Genomic DNA, 22,719 nt, shown 5'->3' on the forward strand with positions numbered 1-22,719 from the left:
CAACAACAAAAAAACAAACCTAATTAGAAAACAGGGAAATAATGTGAATATTTTTCTAAAAAAATACAAGAGATCAATAAGCACATGAAAAGATGCTTAACATCACCAATCATTTTTAAAAAATGCAAACCAAAAACACAATGAAATATCACTTCATACTCATCAGGATGAATATTAGGAAAAAAAAAAAACCAAACAGCAAATAACAAGTATTGGTGAAGATGTAGAGAAACTGGAACCCTTGTGCACTGCTGGTGGGGATGTAAAATTTCCTGGGTATAAAATTCATAAAATAAATGAAAGCAGAGACTCAGATATTTTTACATCCATGTTCACAGCAGCTTTATTCACAACAGTCAAAATGTGGATGGAACTAAAGTGCCCATTGATGGGCACTTAACAAAATATAAAAATAACATACAATGGAATATTATTCAGCCTTAAAAAGAAAGCAAATTGTGACACACACTACAATACGGATGGACGTTGATGACATTATACTAAGGGAAATAAGCCAGATATAGAAGGACAAATATTGTATAATTTCACTTATACGTGGTACTTACAGTAGTCAAAATAAAAAAGACAGTAGAACTGTGGGTGCCAGGGGCTGGGGGTAAGGGAAAATGGACAGTTTCGGTTTAGAAATATGTAGTCATGAGCCTAAGAAAACTCCAAATGAAAGAATTCTACAGATGGATGGTGGTGATGGCATGGCTACACAACAATGTAAATGTGCTTATGCCACAGAACTATACACTTAAAAATGGTTAAGATGGTAAATTTTATGTGGATTTTACCACAATTAAGCCCACAGGTATCTGCTATCCAAATCCTTCCTACTGACTTCATCCGGGTCTAAGATCTCCTCATATTTGGGTTACTACAGCAGCTACTGTCTTCCTTGGTTCATTACATTCTCTCCTCACTCTAACTTAACCTGTAGATCATTAACAGGTTTACCTTCCTGGTTTACGACATTAATCCCTGGCCTCCAAACTTTCAAAGGCTCTCTATACCTTGCACAACAGGATAAAAGTAGAAATCTCCTCAATTCAGCAATCAAACTCTTCTACAGACAAATAGCTTTCCAACTGACTAAAGTTTCCTAACGAAAACATTCTCCTCAGGAAATTCAGTTGTCAGCTCATCCTAGTCTCCTTCTATTTCCCTCCCCCTAAGCTAATCTTCACTTTACACTCTTGCTTTTTCCTCACAAAGTAACTGCTACAATCTCTCGGTAAATCTAAACTTTCATAGGCCAGCTCAAGTCCGAAGTTTCCCACGTTCTTTGGACTCTTGGGGTCTCACTCATCTCTCTCTACCCTGTATACCAACAGCATTCTTTGCATTAGTAGAACTCACTAGATTGTCTTCGAGACTCATGTTGGTACACCTGATCTTTCCAATAAGAACTTGAGGGAAAAGTCTATATATTAATGGCAAAAACCGCAGTTACTTTTGCACCAACCTAATATTATGTTTCTTTCCTTTCTTCCACATCATTCATCTAATGCAAAACAAAAAGCAGACCTTCAACAGTCACCTATGTAATTTTGGATGTATGAGCTTCCGTGACTAGAATCTGAAATCAGAATAACTTTGGCATTACTGCACTTCCGAAGGTTTACCTGAGACACACTATAAAAATGCTGCGACTCAAGATGACACCTGGAAACTAGGTAGTGTAACCTAGAAATCAACACAGGTGCTTTAAATCCTAAAATCAGAGTCTGATAGAAAAACCTTGTTTAAATGCTGGTGTTGGGACACAAAACAATACAGTAGTCAGGTCTTGTGGGACAGAATATTGACCTATGAGTTTTACTGAATTCATGCAAGAATGAGCCATGCTAAAACTGGGTGAAAATGTAGTCATGAGCCTAAGAAAACTCCAAACGAAATATCACTCCGTTTTTATTAAGTTCAGGTTAGGAAAAAAAAAAAAAAAATCTTCATCAGTTACTTGAAGTAGCTGTCAGAATGAGACAGAGGCTCTCATTTTCGCTTTCAACTTTATTACACCAAAACCCTATGGATAGGGGTGGGTAGTGAATGGTGAAGAATGCAATCAACGAAAAGTAAGCAGCTCAGCGGTGTAGTAACAACGAGCTCTCTAAATGGGGTAATGGGGTGTAGAGGCCTACATCTTAGTTTTGGTCTAATCCATCGCCAGCTGTAGGATCCACAACAAGTCACTCGCCTCTCTGGGTCTGGTTTCCCGGCTCTAAAACAATATTCACACCTTTAGATCTCTAAAAGTTTTTCTGACTCCAAAATTCCATGACAAGTCTAATAACAGTTGCTATTAACAACGTATGATTCTTGCAAAGCAATTTCAAGTCTTTCTTCCACATTTCAGGAAGAAAGCAATTCATTTCAGCAATCTAAAGGAAACAGATGCTATTAGGGACAAAAGATTGTTAGTTGACCAGACCGGGCGCGGTGGCTCACGCCTGCAATCCCAGTACTTCGGGAGGACGAGGCGGGCGGATTACCAGAGGTCAGGAGCTCGAGACCAGTCTGGCCAACATGGTGAAACCACGTCTCTACTAAAAATACAAAAACTAGCCGGGCGTGGCAGCGGGCGCCTGTAATTCCAGCTACTTGGGAGGCTGAGACAGGAGAATCGCTTGAACCTGAGAGGCGGAGGTTGCAGTGAGTCGAGATCGCACCACTGTTCTCCAGCCTGGGTGACAGAGGAAGACTCCGTCTCCCCCCCCCCCCCAAAAAAAGGTTGTTAGTTGAAAAAGCTAAGTAATTCTGTAAAAATGTCTACTTTCTCATTACAGTAAGATGTTTTCGCAGAGTTAACAGTGCTCTGGTGAAGATAACCAAGACTGCTTCTGTAAATTAGGCCTGCTCCAGAGTACTTATTATCTATGCTGGTATGTGAAGATGTGCTATTGTAGTTCACAGGAGAAACAACACTCCTCAGAGTTTCTTGAAAAACGGTGAGAAAGTTCTCACCCTCGGGGTAAAGCTAGCAAACACTGTGCAAATAAGGTACTGAAATATGCACACTTTTTGCCATTCAAGTAGTCCAACAAGCACAGCCTCCTCTTCTTTATCAAACACTCGGTATTGTCTCCCTCCCAACCTGTCAAAGCTCAATTCCAGGTTTATCCCGCAATAGTAACTTACCCGGACAATCTAACTTCCCCTGGGAGTAGCAGTCCTCAGGCCTGCTCCCTTCCCCGTCCCCGCCGGCCACTCTCACGCCCACCCCTGGCGGTCGCAACCCCGCACCCGGGTAAACACGCGCCCCCGTCTCGGGAGCGGTTTCTCACTGTCCTGGGAGCGACGGGTCCCGCCCCTCGGCGCCCGGAGCCCAAAGCCGGCCGGGCTGCCGTCGCGACTCCCTCGGGCCGCTCTCCCCGCCCCGAGCGCCACACCTCGCGCCCCTGCCCCCGGGACGGCGGCGCGCTCCAGCCCGCCCCTCGGAGCGCACAGAGACCGGCCAGTCCGGCGCCGCCGCGCCTCAGCCCCAGACGGACGACTGGCCCCTCCCCGCCCGGCGCCCCAGCGCCTCCCGCGGCGGCTTGGCCCCAGCCCCGGCGCCCCCACGCCTAAGAACAGCCCCTTCCTCTCCCGGACGCCCCGCGCCACACCGGACACAGCCTGGGCTCCACAGCCTCAGAGACACCAAGGGACACTCACCCCGGAGGCTCCTCCCGCCGCTGCTGCTGCCGCTGGGACCGCTGCCGTCGCCTCCGCCGCCGCCGCCACCAGCACCGCCGTCCGCACCGGCGCCAGCACCCCCGGCCATCCTCCTCCCACCGCCGCCGCCGCCCTCTCCTCTCCTGTCAGTGGCTCAGGCTCCGGGACTGCTCCAGGTTCCCCTCGCCGCCATTTTGACTCCTAGACGGAGCAGGAGGGGCTCGGTTCGGCGCGGCCCTGGGGCGCCTGCGCGGCGCTGCGGAGCCGGCCGGAGCCCCCGCCCTCCCCTGCCGTCGTCGCGCTGAGGGTCACGTGGCCCGACGTCGCCGCGCGAGTCGGGCCGCGTGGGGGGCGGTGCGTTCGCTGGATCCATGGGAGCGGAGTGCGCGCGCATTATTCTTGCTCGTCGGCTGGGAGCCGGGTGTTGGGTCGCTGGGAGTTTGCAGCTTGTGGCAGCATCCTGCTTAGTCCAGCGAATTGTGACACATTATTAAATGTATCAGAATATAAGAACTGTGTCACTACTACGTCACCAGATGGCCATTTCCACGAATTCATGTTTCTGTTCGGCGGCCGGCGTCCCTCGGGTGGTCGCATGCAATGAGTGCATCTTTCTCGAGAACTCCTCTTCCGCGGAAAGTCATTGCTGACAGTCCTGGCATTCCGGTGGCTGCTTCTTGGCAGTGAGCACTTGTCTATCGTAAGCACTTGTCTGCATGGTACTTTTACAGGCACCACCTTGCTACTTGTGTAGTAGGTTAAAAAATAATCTTTAAGACACTGAAAAGTTTTCCTTAACAAGATACCCCTGTAAACAAAGGACAAAATTGATGAAAACACACAGTCGCCACGTGGGAGAGCCAAGTCGCTCTTCCCTAGATGCCCCTTGTTTGGGGGTTTGCAATAATTTCAGCGATGCAATAACAAAAATACTGTATTTATGGGGCACTGTCTTTTTCCAGAGAGATACATGGTTTCATTTGAACGCCAAACCCACCCTTTGTGGTAGTCAGGATAGGTGTTTTTATCGCTGTTTTACAACCAAGGAGACAGGCTCAGAAATACTAACAAGTACGCAAGCCAAGGTCAGAACCCAGGCATTCTGAACCCAGTGACGAGGCACCGTTATACCTCCTTTTCCTCTGATAGACATTAGCAACTCTGGGAATTTATTTGGAAGTATTGTATTTGCATTTTCAGTCTCTACCCATTGTTTAACAAGTTTTGTGTCACACAGTTTTTTGTTGTTGTTCTGAAACCACCTCTAAGCTTCAAAGGATAAGAGCAATTTGGAATTTTGTGATGTGTTTGTAACCATCTCTTGATCCTCCATTATTTTATGCTTTTCATATTCAGTTGGAGACTGAATATCGTTGTTTTCCTCTGGACTTGCTTCAGATTTGTATTTTCCTCACCCTCATTCTTCATCACCTTACTTCCTTGAAAAGGATAGCTCTTTCCAATTTGTATTACTTCATTTTCTTTACCCATCTCACCCCTTTCACCCTCTTACCCAATCCTTGAAGGTTTGGAGATTGTAGCAGAGATTGTAGCAGTCCCTTGCCTGAAATTCCCCTCTAGCTGGTAAGGGTCACTTCAGTTGAACATACAGCCTCAGGGCAATAGACAAGAAATGCATGGAAAAGTGAGAAAATACAAAGGAAATAGGTCCATCTAATTGGAGCCAATGATTACCTCTGAGTGTCCACCTCTTGTTCCACACTTTTATACTTCCCCAAAGGCGTAAGTGAACCTTATCTAAATTCAAGCCATTTACTGTTATTTTCCATCATTTTACCTTTGTCTTAATTTGCTAAATACAGTTAACACTTGAGCAACACGGGTTTGAACTGTGCGGATCGATCAATGCAACCTGGTACATGGGATTCTAAACACCGTATTGAGAGGGCCGACTTTTCTTATACTCACGTTCCACAGGACGGACAGGCAGACTCGAGTATGCTTGGATTAGGGTATATGTGGTGGGTCCTGGAACCAATCCCACGTATATAGTATATGGGGAATGACTGTATTGCATTAACTGAAAGAGCTATGATTAGCAAACTAAAAAGCGGTGTGTAAACACTGCTTCTTTATAATTTATGGAAATGTTAAATAAGATCAGTCCCCACTGTTTACACTTATTACTAACCTTTATTACTTGACTTTGGTTCTGTTTCCTAGCCACAATTTAAAAAACAAAATTAAAATGATATCAACAACAATAGAATTCTAAGTAATTTCAGGATAACACTTTTTCTAACAGCCTTTGATGTGGAAATCTAAAACTTTTTGAAAAGCCAAGTAAGGTCTGCTGGTTGCACCTTGTCCTTTTGTCTATTTGCACAGCTGGAGACTTCTGGTAGACTGTTTGGATCTAGAAACCATTTGTAAGTGATCCATGATTTTTTTCTACCCTTTAATTCATTCACTGTTTCCTTATACCATTTAGCTGTACTTTTGAGATCCTGAATTAGCTCAGTTTACACACTCATCAGAATTTAGATGTTTATTTTATTTCAGTCCGATACACATTTAAAGTATCCAGTACCATGTGCCAAGCACGGTACTACATGCTGGGGGTAAAAAATAAATGGATCTTTGTACTTAAGGAGCTTAGAATCTAAATAAGAAGACAGAGTGAAAAACATTTTTTTTAAGGCTAGTGTTAAGATGGTACTAAGTAGTGGTTAACAACATGCATTCTAGAATCAGATAGATCTGGATGGCCATATGACACAAATAGGTCAACCAGAACCTTTTCTGGAAATTTTTGCCACACTCTCAGAGGAGATGTTTCTTCTTACTCTATTTCTCTGGGATTATGACTCGAAAGGACATGTAAATTGGCTTTGTTTGCCAATGAGGAGAAAGCCATGTGCGGTAGGAAAGGAGGAAGACCATAAACAAAGAAACAAAGTGAGAGAAAGGAAAACCATGACATCATTTGAATACCTGGGCCTACCTGGGCCTGAAACCAACCCATCCCTGGTCTTTTCATTTTTAGAAGCCATTAAGTTGCCCTGACACCTCTTTTTATCTTAAGTTAGTTGGAAATGGGTAAAAACAGTGAACTTCTGTGGCTTTCAACCAAAAGTCCTGAATTTATGTTTTGTTCCTTTCTCCACTCCCTCCATCAGTGAATGGCATCCCATCCACCTGGTCATCTATGTTGAAAATAAGAGTAATCAACATTTCATGGTATATTCCATGTTCTGTCACTCCAGTCTTTTCCTTCCTTTGTACCCCTCTTTTCTACCATACATAACCATCCACTGAAACCCATTCCCAGACTCATCTTCCTGGAAATACAGGATGGAAGCTGGGTTTTTGAAATTAAGGAGAAAAGACAGATTTTATCTCCCCCTATTTCTCTGCATGTAACAATCCTGTTTTCATGCATTTTTCTGAATTTCCTGAAGTCCAAAAGGTGAAGAGGATTGAAAATCCCAGAACAGTGGTAAGTACCTTGTAGATGCTTAATTAAATAAGAAGTGCTTAATAATTATTCAATTTTCAATTTTTTTTTTTTCTCGAGACAGAGTCTTGCTCTGTCACCCAGGCTGGAGTGCAATGACGCAATCTCGGCTCAATGCAACCTCCACCTCCTGGGTTCAAGTGATTCTCCTGCCTCAGCCTCCCGAGTAGCTGGGATTACAGGTGCGTGCCACCATGCCCGACTAATTTTTTGTATTTTTAGTAGAGACAGAGTTTCACCATGTTGGCCAGGCTGGTCTCAAACTCCTGACCTCGTGATCTGCCCACCTTGGCCTCCCAAAGTTCTAGGATTACAGGCATGAGCCACTGCACATGGCCTTAATAATTATTAAATTAAATAATAAAATTAATAAAGGTTTTAGAAAATAATATTGGAAAATATTCATTGCCTTGGGGAAGAAAAGACAAGGCATTAATCATGAAGATTAATCATGAAGAATTAACATTAGAAAACATTAATCATGAAGACAAGATTCATAGATTCAACTGTATTTAAAATATGAACTTAAGTGCATCAAAATGTACTGATATGGTTTGGATGTTTGTCCCCTCCAAATCTCATGTTGAAATGTAATCACCAGTGTTGGAAGTGGGACCTGGTGGGAGGTGTTTGGATCATGGAGGCAGATCCCTCATGAATGGCTTCACACCATCCCCTTGTGATGGTGGTGGGAGGCAGACAGGTTCCTAGGTGGGAAGGGGTGGGTCCCTGGTGAAACCCCACCTTCAAACCAGAGATGGCCTAAAGCCTGGGGGCCAGGCTGCCAGTTCCCAGTGAAGTCCACGACCTGGAGTGAGAACTTCCTTGATGCCTTTCAGCCAATAAAGTAGTGCTTTTTCCAGGCCAGCCCATAGACCAATTAGCATGCATTTCCTCCTGCCCGTGGACCAATCAGCGTGCACTTCATTCTGAGCCAATAAAAACCCCCAGACCCAGCCTGACTCACAGACTCGTAGAGTCTACGCACTTTGGGTCTTGGCTCCTCTGAGAGCTGTTTGGTTGCCCAAAAAAGCTCTTCTCAAGTTTGTTTACCCTCCAGTTGGCCATATAACTTATTCTTCCTGGACATGGAACAAGAACTCGGGAACTTTCAAATGGCAGGAGTGAAAGGAGCTGTAACACTTTCCTGACTGGCTCGCTGACCTGTGGATGGTGACATACTCCCAGACTGTAGGAGTGAAGAGTGGCGAACCTTCTGGGGCCCAGACCTGGGGATTCCCCAACCCAGAGTTGTAACACTATAGCCCTCCTGCCCTCTGCAGGTGCTGGGCTGCCGCCTCATGTGATAGGAAGCAGTGGCAGGGCTGGGCCAGCCCAGGAGCTGCGGCCTGGAGTGGGGTGGTGGGATTGAAAGAGCTTTAACACAAATGGGCTGAAACATGCCCCCCTGAAACACACCCCTCTGCTTGCCGTGCTGTGGATGACAAGGAGGAGAGAAGAGCTGCAGCCCTTCTGGGAGCCTAGACCTCAGGGCTCCCCAAACTAGGGCTGTGACATGCTGTAACTCTCTTTGGGGCTCTGTGGTTCCTGGTGTTTCCAAGCTTTTGGGTGCCACTGTGTTTGCCTTGTCCAGATGCTGGTGCCCACAGTAGAAGCTGCTTGTGGTATGTCTGGTCCAGCTGCAGCCTCGCATGGAGCTGGCATCTATGCCAGTGCCTGGAGCTGCCCACCTCACCCCAGCAGCCAGTGTACCTGGCTGTGTGCAGTGGCCAGATCCCATGCTGGCTCACTCACATACCCCTCACTGCTCTGCGCCTGGCTCGCCCTTGGCAAGCATGGGATCCAGGCTGGTAGCACAAGCCGAGCACAGCCTGCGAGGCTGAGTGGGCAGAATGAGCCTAGCAGGTGTGAGCAAAACTCAAGCAGAGGTGCTGCCGGCCACAGAGGTTTCCATCTGGTGAAGCAACACCTGAAGGATCCTGTGACATTTTGGGATGAGCGAGTTCTCTGAATTCACTGGTGATCTGGTTGTTTAAAAGAGTGTGCACCACCCCCCACTGACCAGTCCATCTCTTGCCATGTGACACTGCTTGCTCTCCCTTTGCCTTCCACCATGATTATAAACTTTCTAAGGTCTCACCAGTAAGGCCTGCAGAACTGTGAGCCAATTAAACCTCTTTTTAAAATAGATTACCCAGACTTAGGTATTTCTAGCAACACAAAAATGGACTAACACATATACAATAGGGGGAAAAAGACAAGCCATACAATGGAAAAAGATATTTGTAATACATAAAACCAAAAAAGAGCTTATATCCAGCATATGTAAAGAATGCTTACAATTTAGTAAGAACAAGACAACCAAACAGCAATGACAGAAGACTTGAACGGCTGGGTGCAGTGGCTTATGGCTGTTATCCCAGCACTTTGGAAGGCCCAGGTGGGTGGATCTCTTGAGCCCAAGGGTTCAAGACCAGCCTGGGCAACATGGCAAAACTCTGTCTCTACGAAAAAAAGACAAAAATTAGCTGGGTGTGGTGGCATGTGCCTGTAGTCCTAGCTACTCAGGTGGCTGAGGTGGGAGGATAATTTGAGCCTGGGAGGTGGAGGTTGCTGTGAGCTGAGATCACACCACTGCACTCCAGCCTGGGTGACAGAGTAAGACCATCTCAGAAACAAACCGTCTCAAAAACAAACAAACAAACCGTCTCAAACAAACAAAAGAAACTTTAGACAAATTAAATTTAATAGCGTTTACTTGGTTAAAATGATTTGTGAATTGGGCAGACCCCTTAACCAGAAGAGGTTCAGAGTGACTCTAGAGCTGCTATGCAGTCTGAGAATATTTATGGATAGGAAAAGGAAAGTGATGTACAGAAAATGGAGGTGAGGTACTATATAGAGCATCCTTGACATAAGTAATGCCATCTTAGAAAAAGACTCCATCATATATTTTAAAAGGCATCATGCCAACAGGGTACAGATGTTCACACAGAGACAACCCCCAACCAGATTAGAGTGTAACCCTTTACTATCAGCCCTCACCAGATGACTCAAAGACTTTAGCAGGACTTGATCAGCTCTAGATGGCCATTTTTTTTTCTTTTTTTTTTTTTTTTGAGACGGAGTCTCACTGTGTTACCCAGGCTGGAGTGCAGTGGCATGATCTCGGCTCACTGCAAGCTCCACCTCCCAGGTTCACACCATTCTTCTGCCTCAGCCTCCCGAGTAGCTGGGACTACAGGTTCCTGCCACCACGCCTGGCTAATTTTTTGTATTTTTAGTAGAGACGGGGTTTCACCATGTTGGCCAGGCTGGTCTCAAACTCCTCACCTCGTGATCAACCCGCCTCAGCCTCCCAAAGTGCTGGGATTACAGGCGTGAGCCACTGCGCCGGCCTAGATGGCCATTTTAACAGATACTGTCTTTCTGTTACTCATGGTCAGCACCTGGCATTTGCCTCTGAAGGCTCTGCCCAAATCACAGACTTTTCCTTGAAAGATGTTGATGACTGTCTGGATTAGCTCAGGACATTCTGCTTGTCCATGTTGCTCTTCTTGTACTGGTTTGTTAACCCCTTTTACTATTTTCTTTTCTCCTGATGTTAAATTTTACTTTGATGTGGAAATTTTAATCTATGACATTTACACATTAAATATACTAGTATGTATGGTTACAATATTGACTGACTTGTGGATTGGCTTGAGCCTGTGCCCCCATGGCTCTGACTGGAGTGAACGGGAAGTAATAAGGAGAATCGCCTGTTTGGTTACTCTATTAGCTCATGGCTTTCATGATTGAATAAGCATCAAAAAAAGTTTGACCTTGTAGAAAGACACAAGGTAACGTCTGACCTTGGTTATGTCTGACCTTGTGCTGCTCATGACAGCTACAGAAACACCTGGACTGGTTACAACCTGGCAGTTGCCTTATTTGAATATGGTTTTAAGAGTTGGACACCTATGCCAGGTGCGGTGGCTCACGCCTGTAATCCCAGCACTTTGGGAGGCCAAGGCGGGCGGATCGCGAGGTCAGATCATCGAGACCATCATGGCTAACACGGTGAAATGCCATCTCTACTAAAAATACAAAAAATTAGCCAGGCATGGTGGTGGGTGCCTGTAGTCCCAGCTACTCGGGAGGCTGAGGCAGGAGAATGGCATGAACCCAGGAGGCGGAGCTTGCAGTGAGCAGAGATTGTGCCACTGCACTCTAGCCTGGGCGACAGAGCAAAATGCTGTCTCAAAAAAAAAAAGAAAAGAAAAAAGAAGAGTTGGCCACCTATGATTGGCCTGGCCAAAACTCTGTGATTAGCACGAAAGTAGTTTACAATCTGTTTATACATCCAGTCAGGTTACAGTTCACTATGTAGGACAAACTTTTTTTTTTTTTTTTTTGAGACAGGGTCTCACTCTGTTTCCCAGGCTGGTGTGCAGTGACATGATTATAGCTCACTGCAATCTTGACCTCCCCAGCCTCAGATGATTCTCCCAACTCAGCCTCCTGAGTAGCTAGGCCTACAGATGTGTACCACCACACCTGGCTAATTTTTGTATTTTTTGTAGAGATGGGGTTTTGTCATGTTGCACAGGCTGGTCTCAATCTCCTGGGCTCAAGCAATCTGCCCATCTCAGCCTCCTAAAGTGCTATGATTACAGGTGTGAGCCACCATGTCTGGCCTACGAGAAACCTTTAGGCCCAAGTTAAAATACGTAAGGACGCAGCTTCAGGCTACACTTAATCTAATAATGGATATACATACTATCTGATTTAACCTCCATATCCACATTCTAAGAGAAATATGCTTTATTTTCCTGAGGCTATGTGGTTAGTAAATGATAGTGCTGGAATTTGACCTTTGATCTTTTGGACCCCAACTGCCAATCTTTGCATGTCAGTATAACAGAAATCCACTGAAGAATATCTAGATGTAATTCAGGAGAAGAAGAGGAATGTGAAATTTAAAAATGAAAAGGTGGCCGGGTGCAGTGGTTCATGCCTGCAATCTTAGCACTTTGGGAGGCCGAGGTGGGTGGATTGGGAGTTCCTGAGGTCAGGAGTTCGAGACCAGCCTGACCAACATGGAGAAACCCCGTCTCTACTAAAAATACAAAAATGAGCCAGGCATGGTGGTACATGGCTGTAATCCCAGCTACTCAGGCGGCTGAGACAGGAGAATCGCTTGAACTCGGGAGGCAGAGGTTGTAGTGAGCTGAGATCGCACCACTGTACTCCAGCCTGGGCAACAACAGTGAAACTCTGTCTCAAAAAGAAAAAAAAATGATGAAAAGATGCCAGGTGTGGTGGTTTATGCCTGCAATCCTAGCACTTTGGGAGGCTGAGGCAAGAGGATTGCTTGAGCCCAAAAGTTTGAGACCATCAGCCTAAGCAAAATTGTGAGACTCTGTCTCTACAAAAAAAAAAAAAAAAAAATTAGCTGGGCATGGTGGTGCATGCCTGTGGTCCCACCTACTTGGGAGGCTGAGGTGGGAGGATTGCTTGGATCCAGGAGTTCAAGGCTGCAGTGAATGTAAACCAAAAATAAAATTCTAAGGCCTCCCCCACCATCTAAATGAACCCCTCCTCTCTGCCAAGGGCATGCCACAGTTAACCCAACAGGGCAGCCATTAAATCTTAAAGCTCCAAAATAATCTCTTTTGACTCCATGTCTCACATCCAAGACATACTGATGCAAGAGGTGGGTTCCCAAGGCCTTGGGCAGCTATTCTTGTGTGGCTCTACAGGATACAGGCCCCGTGACTGCTTTCACAGGCTGGTGTTGAGTGCCTGTGGCTTTTCCAGGTGCATGGTGCAAGCTGTTCGTGGATCTACCATTCTGAGTTCCGGAGGATGGTGGCTTTCTTCTCACAGCTCCACTAGGCAGTGCCATAGTAGAGACTCTGTGTGGGGGCTCCAACCCCACATTTCCCCCTCTCCATTGCCATAGTAGAGATTCTCCATGAGGGCTCTGCCCCTGCAGCAAACTTCTGCCTGGACATCCAAGAGTTTTCATACATCCTCTAAAATCTAGGTGGAGACTCCCAAAGCTTGTCTTGTGTGCACCCACAGGACCAACACCACATGGAAGCTTCCAAGGCTTGGAGCTTGTTCCCTCTGAAGCAATGACTCAAGCTCTACCTTGATACTTTTTAGCCATGGCTGGAGCTGGAGTGGCTGGGACACAAGGCACCATGTCTTGAGGCTGCACAGAGAAACAGGGTCCTGGGCCCACCCCATGAAGCCATTTTTTCCTCCTAGGCCTCTGGGCCTGTGATGGGAGGGGCTGCTGTGAGGATCTCTGAAATACCCTGGAGACATTTTCCTCATTGTCTTGGCCATTGACATTTGGCCTCTCTTTACTTATGCAAATTTTTGTAGCTGGTGGCTTGAATTTCTCCCCACAAAATGGGTTTTTCTTTTCTACCACATGGTCAGGCTGCAAATTTTCCAAACTTTTATGCTCCGCTTCTGTTTTAAGCATAAGTTCCAATTTCAGACCATCCATTTGTAAATGCATATGACTGTATGCTTTCAGAAAAAGCTAGGTCACATCTTGAATGCTTTGCTGCTTGGAAATTTCTTCTGCCAGATACCCTAAATCATCTCTTGCAAGTTCAAAGTTCCACAGATCTCTAGGACAGGGGCAAAATGCTGCCAGTCTCTTTGCTAAGGCATAGCAAGAGTGGCCTTTGCTTTAGTTCTCAATAAGTTCCTCATCTCCATCTGAGACTATCTCAGCCTAGACTTCATTGTCCATATATCATACTATCAGCATGGTATCATATATCATACTATCAGTATTTTGGTCAAAACCATTCCACAAGTCTCTAGGAAGTTCCAAACTTTCCCACATCTTCCTGTCTTCTTCTGAGCCCTCCAAACTGTTCCAACCTCTGCCTATTACCCAGTTCCAAAGTGACTTCCACATTTTTAGTTATCTTTATAGCAGTACCCCACTCCTGTTACCAATTTTCTATATTAGTCTGTTTTTACACTGCTATAAAGAACTACCTGAGACTGGATAGTTTATAAAGAAAAGAGGTTCAATTGTTTCATAGTTCCGCATGGCTGGGGAGGCCTCAGCAAACTTACAATCATGGTAGAAGGCAAAGGGGAGCAAGGGGCATGTCTTCTTATATCATCTTCTATTACTGTTGTGCTTGCAATCCAAGTGTGTTACTGATGTTGCCAGTTGCAGAACTTGAATGTTTCCCACTTTTGCTACTCTTCTGCCTTTGTTGCTTACTTATCTGAGTATCTCGATCATTGAGGTTGTGCAATTGTAAAGACAGACCAAATACAAAGAGAAGCACTTTGTTCCTCAAAGGCCTTTGGCTCTTTTTTTCCTCCCCTATTTTTCAGAGACTTTTGTTCTGAAGCCTTTGGTTCTTGAATCAGAATTAAACATGTTTTTCTAGAGAGGAATGAATTTGAGATATTTGGGGCTGAGGTAGTGCAACCTTAATTCATTATATAATTTTCTAGAACTTTAACACCAGTTTATTTAGAGCATGAATATTTATAAAAATCACATTTAAAAAAGGTAAGTGGGTGAGGGTGTCTTTCTCATTCATTGTGTACATACAGCTCAGAAAACCTGATCTCTAGGTTATAGCTCTAATTAAGTTCTTTTATATAACTGCAGAAGGAAGTTCTTGCATTGTGGGTCACTGAGAATACATTGAATCCCAGCCCACTAAACCCTTTATTGAAAATTGTAGAGGTTTGAGTTAACAGTGCTAGTCTTTTGTGACTTGCAGAAATTAAACTGAGGAATGTTGTTTGTATTGGTAATTTGAGCAGCTAAAAGAGCTGTCTCCTGGGGTGGGGGTGGGTGGCAGGGAGCTTAATTGTGTTGTGGCTGAATTTGGAGTCACCACTGTCAAAAGTGTTTAAGGCTTTTGTCACAGAGAAAGACCTAAAATGCTTAAATCTCACTTGAATTGCACTCTGTTCTAAACTTCTCAAGATTAGGATTAAACCAGTCAAGCTTGCCTGTTGTTGGGCTCTTTCTCACTTTACTTCAGAATTTTTGTTGCTTTTTAAAAATTAAAAATGGGGTATTACCCAAAGAAAAAAGTCTTGACTAATATCGTCTTTCTTAAAGCTCTTTTGTTGTTAGCAATAGAAATCCAGCACCACCTAGTTTAAGCCCAAAGCAGGATTTATCATAAAGTATATAAAGAGAGGCCCAGAACTCAAGGAGAGGAAAGTGTCCTAACTTCAGAATAGGGAGAATTCAAACCAGGGCTTTGAACACAGGCAGGATATTCCCTCTGGTTCTTATCTCTGGTTCTTTGAGCAGTTTGGCTACATTATTAACTCACTGTGGAAGGGCTTTCTTGCTAGGTAGGAAAAAAAAACATGGCTCCCAAGTTACAACATCCATCCCAACCAACAGACTGGGTCCCAGCCCTCTCTTTGGTCCAATATTTGAGTCAAGTAGTGTAACAACTGTGGCCAGGAAACACAGCAATGTTGCAGTAAATCATTTCTTACAGGACTCGTGTAAACCAGAAGTGCTCAAATTATTATCTGGGGATATCTAAGGCAAAATTAGAGTTTACCTGATGTGACTGGGCAGGATGAGCCAAGGGAAGACTGAGAACAAGGAGATGAGGTTAGGGAGGTGGCCAGCCATGGTTCATGCAGGTCCTTGATTGGTTAGGGTAAGATTCCAGAACACAGTTGCCCAGTGGAAATGTAACATGGGCTGGGCATGATGGTTAACTCCTGTAATCCTAACATTTTGGGAGGCCGAGGCAGGTGGATTGCTTGAGGCCAGGAGTTCAAGACCAGCCTGGGCAACATGGTGAAACATGCCCCAGAGTTAGGAGGCGGGGCCTTTGGGAAGTAATTAGATCATACCACAGCCCTCATGAATAGGATTAGTACCCTTATAAAAGAGGCCCTAGAGAGCTACCTTGTTGCTTCCATCATATGAGGACACAACCAGAACAAGGAAGTGGGCCCTCACTGGACATCAAATCTACCAGCACATTGATTTTGAATTTCTAGCATCCAGAACTGTAAGAAATACATTTCCATCATTTATAAGCCATCCAGTCTGTTATATTGTAACAGCCTGAACAGACTGAGACAGTAACAGAAAGGAACAAAAGTAACTGACCTGCTTCTTCATATTCATAAGCATGAAATGACAACCAAGGATCATAAGATACTTGAATAAAACTAGCAAGTTCAAAATAAATAAATAGAATGTACGCTAAAGAAACACAGATAGTTCATGGAATAGAGATAACTTTTTAAAAGTTCAGATTAATATTCTGAAAGAAATCTAAAGTGATAGTATCTATAAAATACTAACAGGTGACTGTAAAAGCAAAAAATAGTATGTTTTAAAACTATAATTCTAAAATAAAAAATCATGGGCTAGAAGAAAAAGTCAAGGAAATCCTGCAAAATGTAGAACAAGGGACAAAACGTTGATGAGTGAGAAAAAGGTTGAAAGACAGAGGTGACCCGCTAAGAAGGGCCAATGTCCATCAATAAGAATTTTAGGTTGAGAACAAAGAAAACAGAGAGAAGCAAATAAATAGGAATAGTGCTCCTATAGCTAAAGAACCATGACTTCAGATAGAACGGTCTTACCCACTGCTAATCCATATGAATGGAAAAATACCCATATCTAACAGTATCCTGGAGGAACGTCACAATTCCAAAGACAAAAAGGAATGCCTAAAAGATTCCCAAAAGGAAAAAAGAGGGTACTCAAAGGAATGACAACTATATTGGCATTATATTTATCGGCTCACTAGATGCTGGGAAAGAAAGGAACAATGCCTTTTGAAAATCTCTGAAGGACAATGATTTTGAGCCCAGAGTTCTATAACCATTCAAATTAGCATTTAAATGGAGACCGATATATATATATTTTGATTTCCAAGGACTGAGGAACTTTATTACCTACAAACCCTTCCTGAAAGAACAGCTTAAGGATGTTCTACAGCAAAACGAAAAGAAATCTAAGAAAGAGGAAGATACCAGGCTGCAGGAACAGAGGAATCCAGAGAAACCCTACAGTGTTACTTGTGCAATAGGCCCCCAAAAGAAATAATGTGAAGACACAGGATCATTGTAGTGGATAAAGTTTTATTACAGTACTAAATTTAAAAATCACAGTATATTTACTTTTCCCTCAAGAGGGTCTGGGCACAGTGCCTCATGCCTGTAATCCCAGTACTTTGGGAGGCTGAGACAAGAGGATGGCTTGAGCTCAGGAGTTTGAGATCAGCCTGGGTGACACAGTGAGACCTGTCTCTACAAAAAAATAAGAAAATTAGCCTTAGTGACAGATAATTACATCACCTTTTCTACTGGGTCCAAACACTCTATTTGACCCTGCCATGAATATTTTTTATATCATCAGCCGACTATAGAAACTTGTTCTTGGTTTTCAGTGTTAAGAATTAACCTATAGACATTTTATGGAAGATTTAATTTGCATTAGAGAACAGTGTGCTATAAACTCTGCCAATGCCAGGGCATGTTAAGAGGTATATAAAGTATAGGTAGAGAGGAAGACAAAGGAAGAGAGTAGGGGTGCCAAGTCCCTCATCTTACCCAGCAGAAAAGAGATACTTAGTGTGAGGTGGGGTTGGGGCTCAGGGGAGGGTGGCAGGAGAGTTTAGGAGAGGATAGGACACGTGGGTGGAAAGTGAGGTGAATGAGGGCTGGGAGGTTGCAGGGAGCCCTGAGTGGAAAAGGCAGGGCAGAGCAGGGGGTACTGAACTGAAGAGAGTGGAGCAGAGCAGGGGTGTGCTGGGTGGAAGGGGTGGTGCAGAGCAAGTGGTGCTAAGCAGAGGGGGTGGGGCAGAGCACGGAGTGCTGAGTGGAAAGGGCAGTACAGAGGAAGGAGTGGTGAGCCGAAGAGGCGGGGCAGAGCAGGAGGTGCTGGGCAGAAGGGGTGGGGTAGGGGCGAGGGCAGAGCGCCCCCTCGTGGCTGGGGCGCCTGCGCAAACCAGCTGCCTCATGAGCACTAGAGCTTGCGTTACTTGGCCTCACCTCGCTTGTGCTGTCCACGCCTGGCTTTGTCTCACCTGACGCGATATGCCTCTCCTGCGTGGGCGCTGTCCTGGCCGCCGCCACTATCGCCGCTTGGCCCTGCTCGGCCTGCAGCCCGCTCCCCGCTTCGCCCACTCGGAGCCCCCGCGCCAGCGGCCCCTGTCTGCCGCGGTGAGTTGAGGCCCAGCCATCATGGTGGGCGGGAAGCGCGTGGCCCTGGCGGGGCGCCCCGACGGGTGGGGAGAAGGGAGGACATGGCGTGCAGGCCTCGCGTGGGAGGCTCTTGTGGCTTGGTCGCCTTTGGGGGAGGTTCCTGGGAGAGGGTCGCGGTGAGGATGCCGTCGTCGGGCACAGGGGCGGAAAGCCCGGGACCCTGAGGAACGCGCGGGGATTGGGCCTCCTTCGTTGTTACCCTTTACCGGCACCTGGCTCGGGGGCGGGGCTGTGGTTTCGCGGAGGAATGATTTACCATCCTCGGACGTCCTCGGCACTGCGAAGATCTAGCGTTTTCGATAAAATGGTGGAAATCCTGGGCCACATCGAAGTTCCAGAGTGCGAAGGTTGGAACCGGAGACCCGTTAGATGAAAAATGAATTAAAAAAAAAATCAGGTGATCCATGAATCGATTTTCAGCATTTTAGATTTCACTAGGCCCCTGTTTCTAGGACAACGGTCTAGGTGCTCAAAATGTTTTTTTAAGCACTTTTTGTTAGGCAGCAAGTCACTGGCCCAGGAAGCCATACTCAGCAGCGCATGTCATCTTCTCTTCCGGGAAATGGCTGTTGGACTTGTGGTGTTTTTTACGACCTTCTTAACACCAGCTGCATATGTGCTAGGCAACCTGAAGCAGTTCAGAAGGAATTAGATGGAAGATGATGTTGAACAGCTGTTAACGTCCAAAAAACTTTCAGAAAAAGCTGTGTTTTTGTTAACGAGCAAAATTGCCTAGTTGAGTTGATGCAACCATTGTGGTATTCACTTTCCTCATGTTTATGATGAATATTTTGCACTTTTTTAGTACTGTGCATTATATAGATGTATAGTCAAAAATGTTCTGCTTAAGTGTTAAAACGGAAACACTTATTCGTGCTTGGTAATATGTGTGCAGATTATTTTCTAAACATCGTGAAAGCTGATGAAAATTTACCGAGAACTGCTGTGAAAGGTCTGACTTAGTGACTCAGGGAGTGACATTAAGTGTTACTATATGGGAGTGAATGTATCTAGTGACATCACCCTTAAAAGATTAGATGTGTAGCTGTGAGGTAATATAAGTTTAGCTAAATGGTTTTTATGTTCTATTAGTACTGCCATGCCACACTTCACAATTTGCTGTGAGAAGTACAACCATTTCTTTTCTTTGCCTCTTTAAATGACTACACGTCAGAATGTGAAGAATGAGTACATCTCCTATTTTAATGATTTTATTATCTTCTCTTAGTCTTCTGTGAGGTTTGAAGAATCATACACATCTTTGAACTGTCTTAGCTGTTGATTATGCTGTTATCATGGGCAACATAGTTCAACTCTGAGTCTTGGTTTCCTTATCTCTGTAATGGGGACTTAAAATTGCTGTCTTGAAGTGATGTTGTGGAAATAAAACATTGAACAAAGAAAGATAAAGTACCTCTCAACATAGTACCTGAAACAATAGTCAATAAATAGAAGTTGGGCAACCCGCTGGGGTCCCCTTCCACACTGTGGAAGCTTTGTTCTTTCGCTCTTCGCAGTGAATCTTGCTGCTGCTCACTATTTGGGTCCGCGCCGCCTTTAAGAGCTGTTAACACTCACGGCAAGGTCTGCAGCTTCACTCCTGAAGCCAGCGAGACCACGAACCCACCAGAAGGAGGAAACTCCGGACACATCTGAACATCTGAAGGAACAAACTCCGGACACACACCATCTTTAAGAACTGTAACACTCACCGTGAAGGTCCGCAGCTTCGTTCTTGAAGTCAGCGAGACCAAGAACCCACCAATTCCGGACACAATAAGTGATTAACAGCAGATATACCAATTGTGAGAAACAAACACATATTCACCTGGCCAAACCCTTGGAGACATGAAGAACAGCAGAAGCGAGACTTTTAATGGCAGGCTTGCAAGACTGGCCCTCTGGTAGGCAGGCACACCTGGGGCAGTTACAGCAGGTAATTTATCCCCTTGCATGTAATAAGTCCCTCCCCCAGTTCCTCACTAGTCAAGTACTATGGGGTTACAATCTTCCTGGATGTTGCCTAAGTTTCATTATCCCCCTATAAGGTTATACCCCAGTCCCCTTCCACACTTAAGTTTTGATTTCCCAATAACAAAACTTTCTTCCCTTTCATGGGCTGATCTCTCCTCTACATTCTGTTTGCTTATTGACCTTCTAGGTGCGTGAGCTGTGTGGTTTGTTACATCCACAGGCTGGCTGCACGTACTTAGATTTATCATGCCTTGAAAGTGGACTGTTTAAAGTGTTTTCTCACACCAATTATTTTATATCTACCTTCGCTAAATATTTCAGGTTTAATAAAAACAGCTGAGGCTTCTGAATTATTGGCAAAATGTTCTTGTGGTTAAGGTTCTTACTCAGGTGAACCTGATGTTCACAGGCTTTATAAATGATTAACAGAGAAATAACTTTAAATGACAACTAGTTTTGTCTAATATCTTCATTTTTCAGAAGTAATCTAGGTAAACTGTTAAAAATAAAAAAAATTAAGTGCATAAAAATAGGATAAATGCTTCCAGGTAAACTTTTTATGTAATTTTAAAATCGTAAAATTATTTTGGATGCTTGTTGAATATTTGGGTCATTTCTAACTAAGAAAGAGTTATAATATGGGAAAATGTATTTCTAAAATTGTGGAGTGGTTTCATCTATAAAATGTTCACATCTGATAGTTCAGGATTTCTTGCTTCCTAGGTTTTCACTAAAATTTAAGGTTACTAAGAATAAGAATTCTAGTTAATATATAATTCTTATATAATTCTATAAGTTGTGTTCTTGAGAAAAAATAATTTTATATAATTTAGAAGTTATTCAAAAGTTAAAAAAAGGTAAAAAGAAAATAGGAAGTAAAAGAGATGTGAGAAAAGTTATGAATGTAAATATATTTTTGGTAAGTAAGATTGTTTAAAAATAATAATTTTATCCAAAAAAGATCTTGTGTGGTAAATTTTTGTCTTAAAGTAAAATAACTGGTTATTTTTAAAAAGAAGTGTAATGTAAGACAAGAAAGTAAAAAATGTTATAAATGGGCTGTGTAAGTGGTTATAAGGTATAAGAAACAGAATTTATAAAAGGAACGTTGTAAGTAATTAAGTTGGTTATAATTAAAAAGGAAACCATTATAATAGTCTTTCTAAAGGTTAGCCCCTTACATTAAAACAGGGTTACTTAAGGTATTGCTTTGCTTTTAGGGAAATTACAAGAGGTTTTGATTTTTAATTATATAACCAATTTCTTTTAAAAACTTCTTAGATTCGTATCTCAGAGGTTCAACATTTGTTGTGTCTTGTTGCTTTCAGCTTTTCCTCCCCTTGAGAAGGCTTGAGATGACAACTCTCTTCCTCAGTTTTTTCATCACTCCTGAAATTTTTTGCCTCTAGCTGTTGTTGTGGCCTAATACTAAAATGTTTTATCTTAAAGGTCTAAAAAAGCAATGTTTACCTCCAGTATAACTTTATCTGTACTCTTGATTTTTCTTGATAAGTCTAAATTTTTCAATGTAATCAGGAATTTCTCATGCTATTACTAAGAGTCATGTATTCTCCTGCTATACTCATAACCTTGAACAGACTCTGTGTCTGATTAAATTCATGTACTCTTTTCAACAGGTTTGACTTTTGGGTTATCTAAATGGGCTTCCCATAAGGAGAAGCAATTACACTGCAGGAAGTTTTCTTTGCCTTTTTGGTACTTGGCTTAAAAAAACAAAGATTTTACATTTTATTAATAGCAAAATAATTTCTATATTATATTCGTAGGTTTTTGATTCTTTAGGAAACTAAAATTTAAAAGGGCTAAGGTATTTATATTCATATAACTTTGCGTATTGCTTTTAAAGTCTTTTAATTATCAATCTTTGGTTAAATGAACACATTTTTTGTTTTGGTGAAATGTTTTGAGCCTTTTAACATCTTTAATAAATATTCTTGAAATAAAAAATAAATAGAAGTTATTGTTTGAGGATATACAAGTTTGCTAATATTCATTCATTCAACAAATACTGAATTCCTGTGATGTGCCAGGTATTATGTGAGGTCAGTATACCCCAAATAGACTCCTTCCTTGTTTAGCTTACAGGTCTTAGAGGGCTAATGTTTTGTTACTTTAGTATTTTTACATTTCTATCTCAAAATTTATATTGATGTATTAGTCGATGTTCTCCATAGAAACAGAAAAAATAGGATGTGTATATATACACATTTATATATGGAGAGAGAGAGAGATTGGTTTATTTTAAGGAATTGGCTCGTGGTTGTGGAAGCTGGCAGGTCAAAAGTCTGCAGGATAGGCTGGCAGGCAGGAAGACATAGGAAGGAGTTGGAGTTCCAGTCTGAGGACAGTCTTCTGTCAGAATTCCCTTTTTGCTAAGGCCAGTCTTT

At 43.5% G+C, this 22,719-nt stretch overlaps 2 protein-coding genes across 6 annotated transcripts in view; one reads left to right on the forward strand and one right to left on the reverse strand.

Annotated features, from left to right (window-relative positions):
* The window catches only part of BTBD7 (BTB domain containing 7), a 96,709-nt gene extending 92,735 nt beyond the window's left edge, over positions 1–3,974 (reverse strand). Inside the window, exon 1 of one of the 5 annotated variants that reach the window (XM_055361287.2) lies at positions 3,661–3,974. In XM_055361287.2, the coding sequence (XP_055217262.1) occupies positions 3,661–3,769 (109 nt within the window). In that variant the 5' untranslated portion in view covers positions 3,770–3,974. The remainder of the gene's footprint in view (positions 1–3,660) is intronic. The other 4 variants (XM_063698136.1, XM_063698134.1, XM_063698135.1 and 1 more) reach the window with 4 other exon arrangements.
* Positions 3,975–18,169: 14,195 nt separating this feature from the next.
* Positions 18,170–22,263, forward strand: COX8C (cytochrome c oxidase subunit 8C). Its single transcript, XM_063698146.1, has 2 exons — positions 18,170–18,285; positions 18,872–22,263. Exons 1-2 carry the CDS (start codon positions 18,170–18,172, stop codon positions 18,987–18,989), a joined length of 234 nt encoding a protein of 77 aa, XP_063554216.1. The 3' UTR covers positions 18,990–22,263.
* The last annotated feature ends 456 nt before the right edge of the window (positions 22,264–22,719 follow it).

The sequence above is a fragment of the Gorilla gorilla genome, chromosome 15, assembly GCF_029281585.2.
Source record: "Gorilla gorilla gorilla isolate KB3781 chromosome 15, NHGRI_mGorGor1-v2.1_pri, whole genome shotgun sequence".
NCBI lineage: Eukaryota > Metazoa > Chordata > Mammalia > Primates > Hominidae > Gorilla > Gorilla gorilla.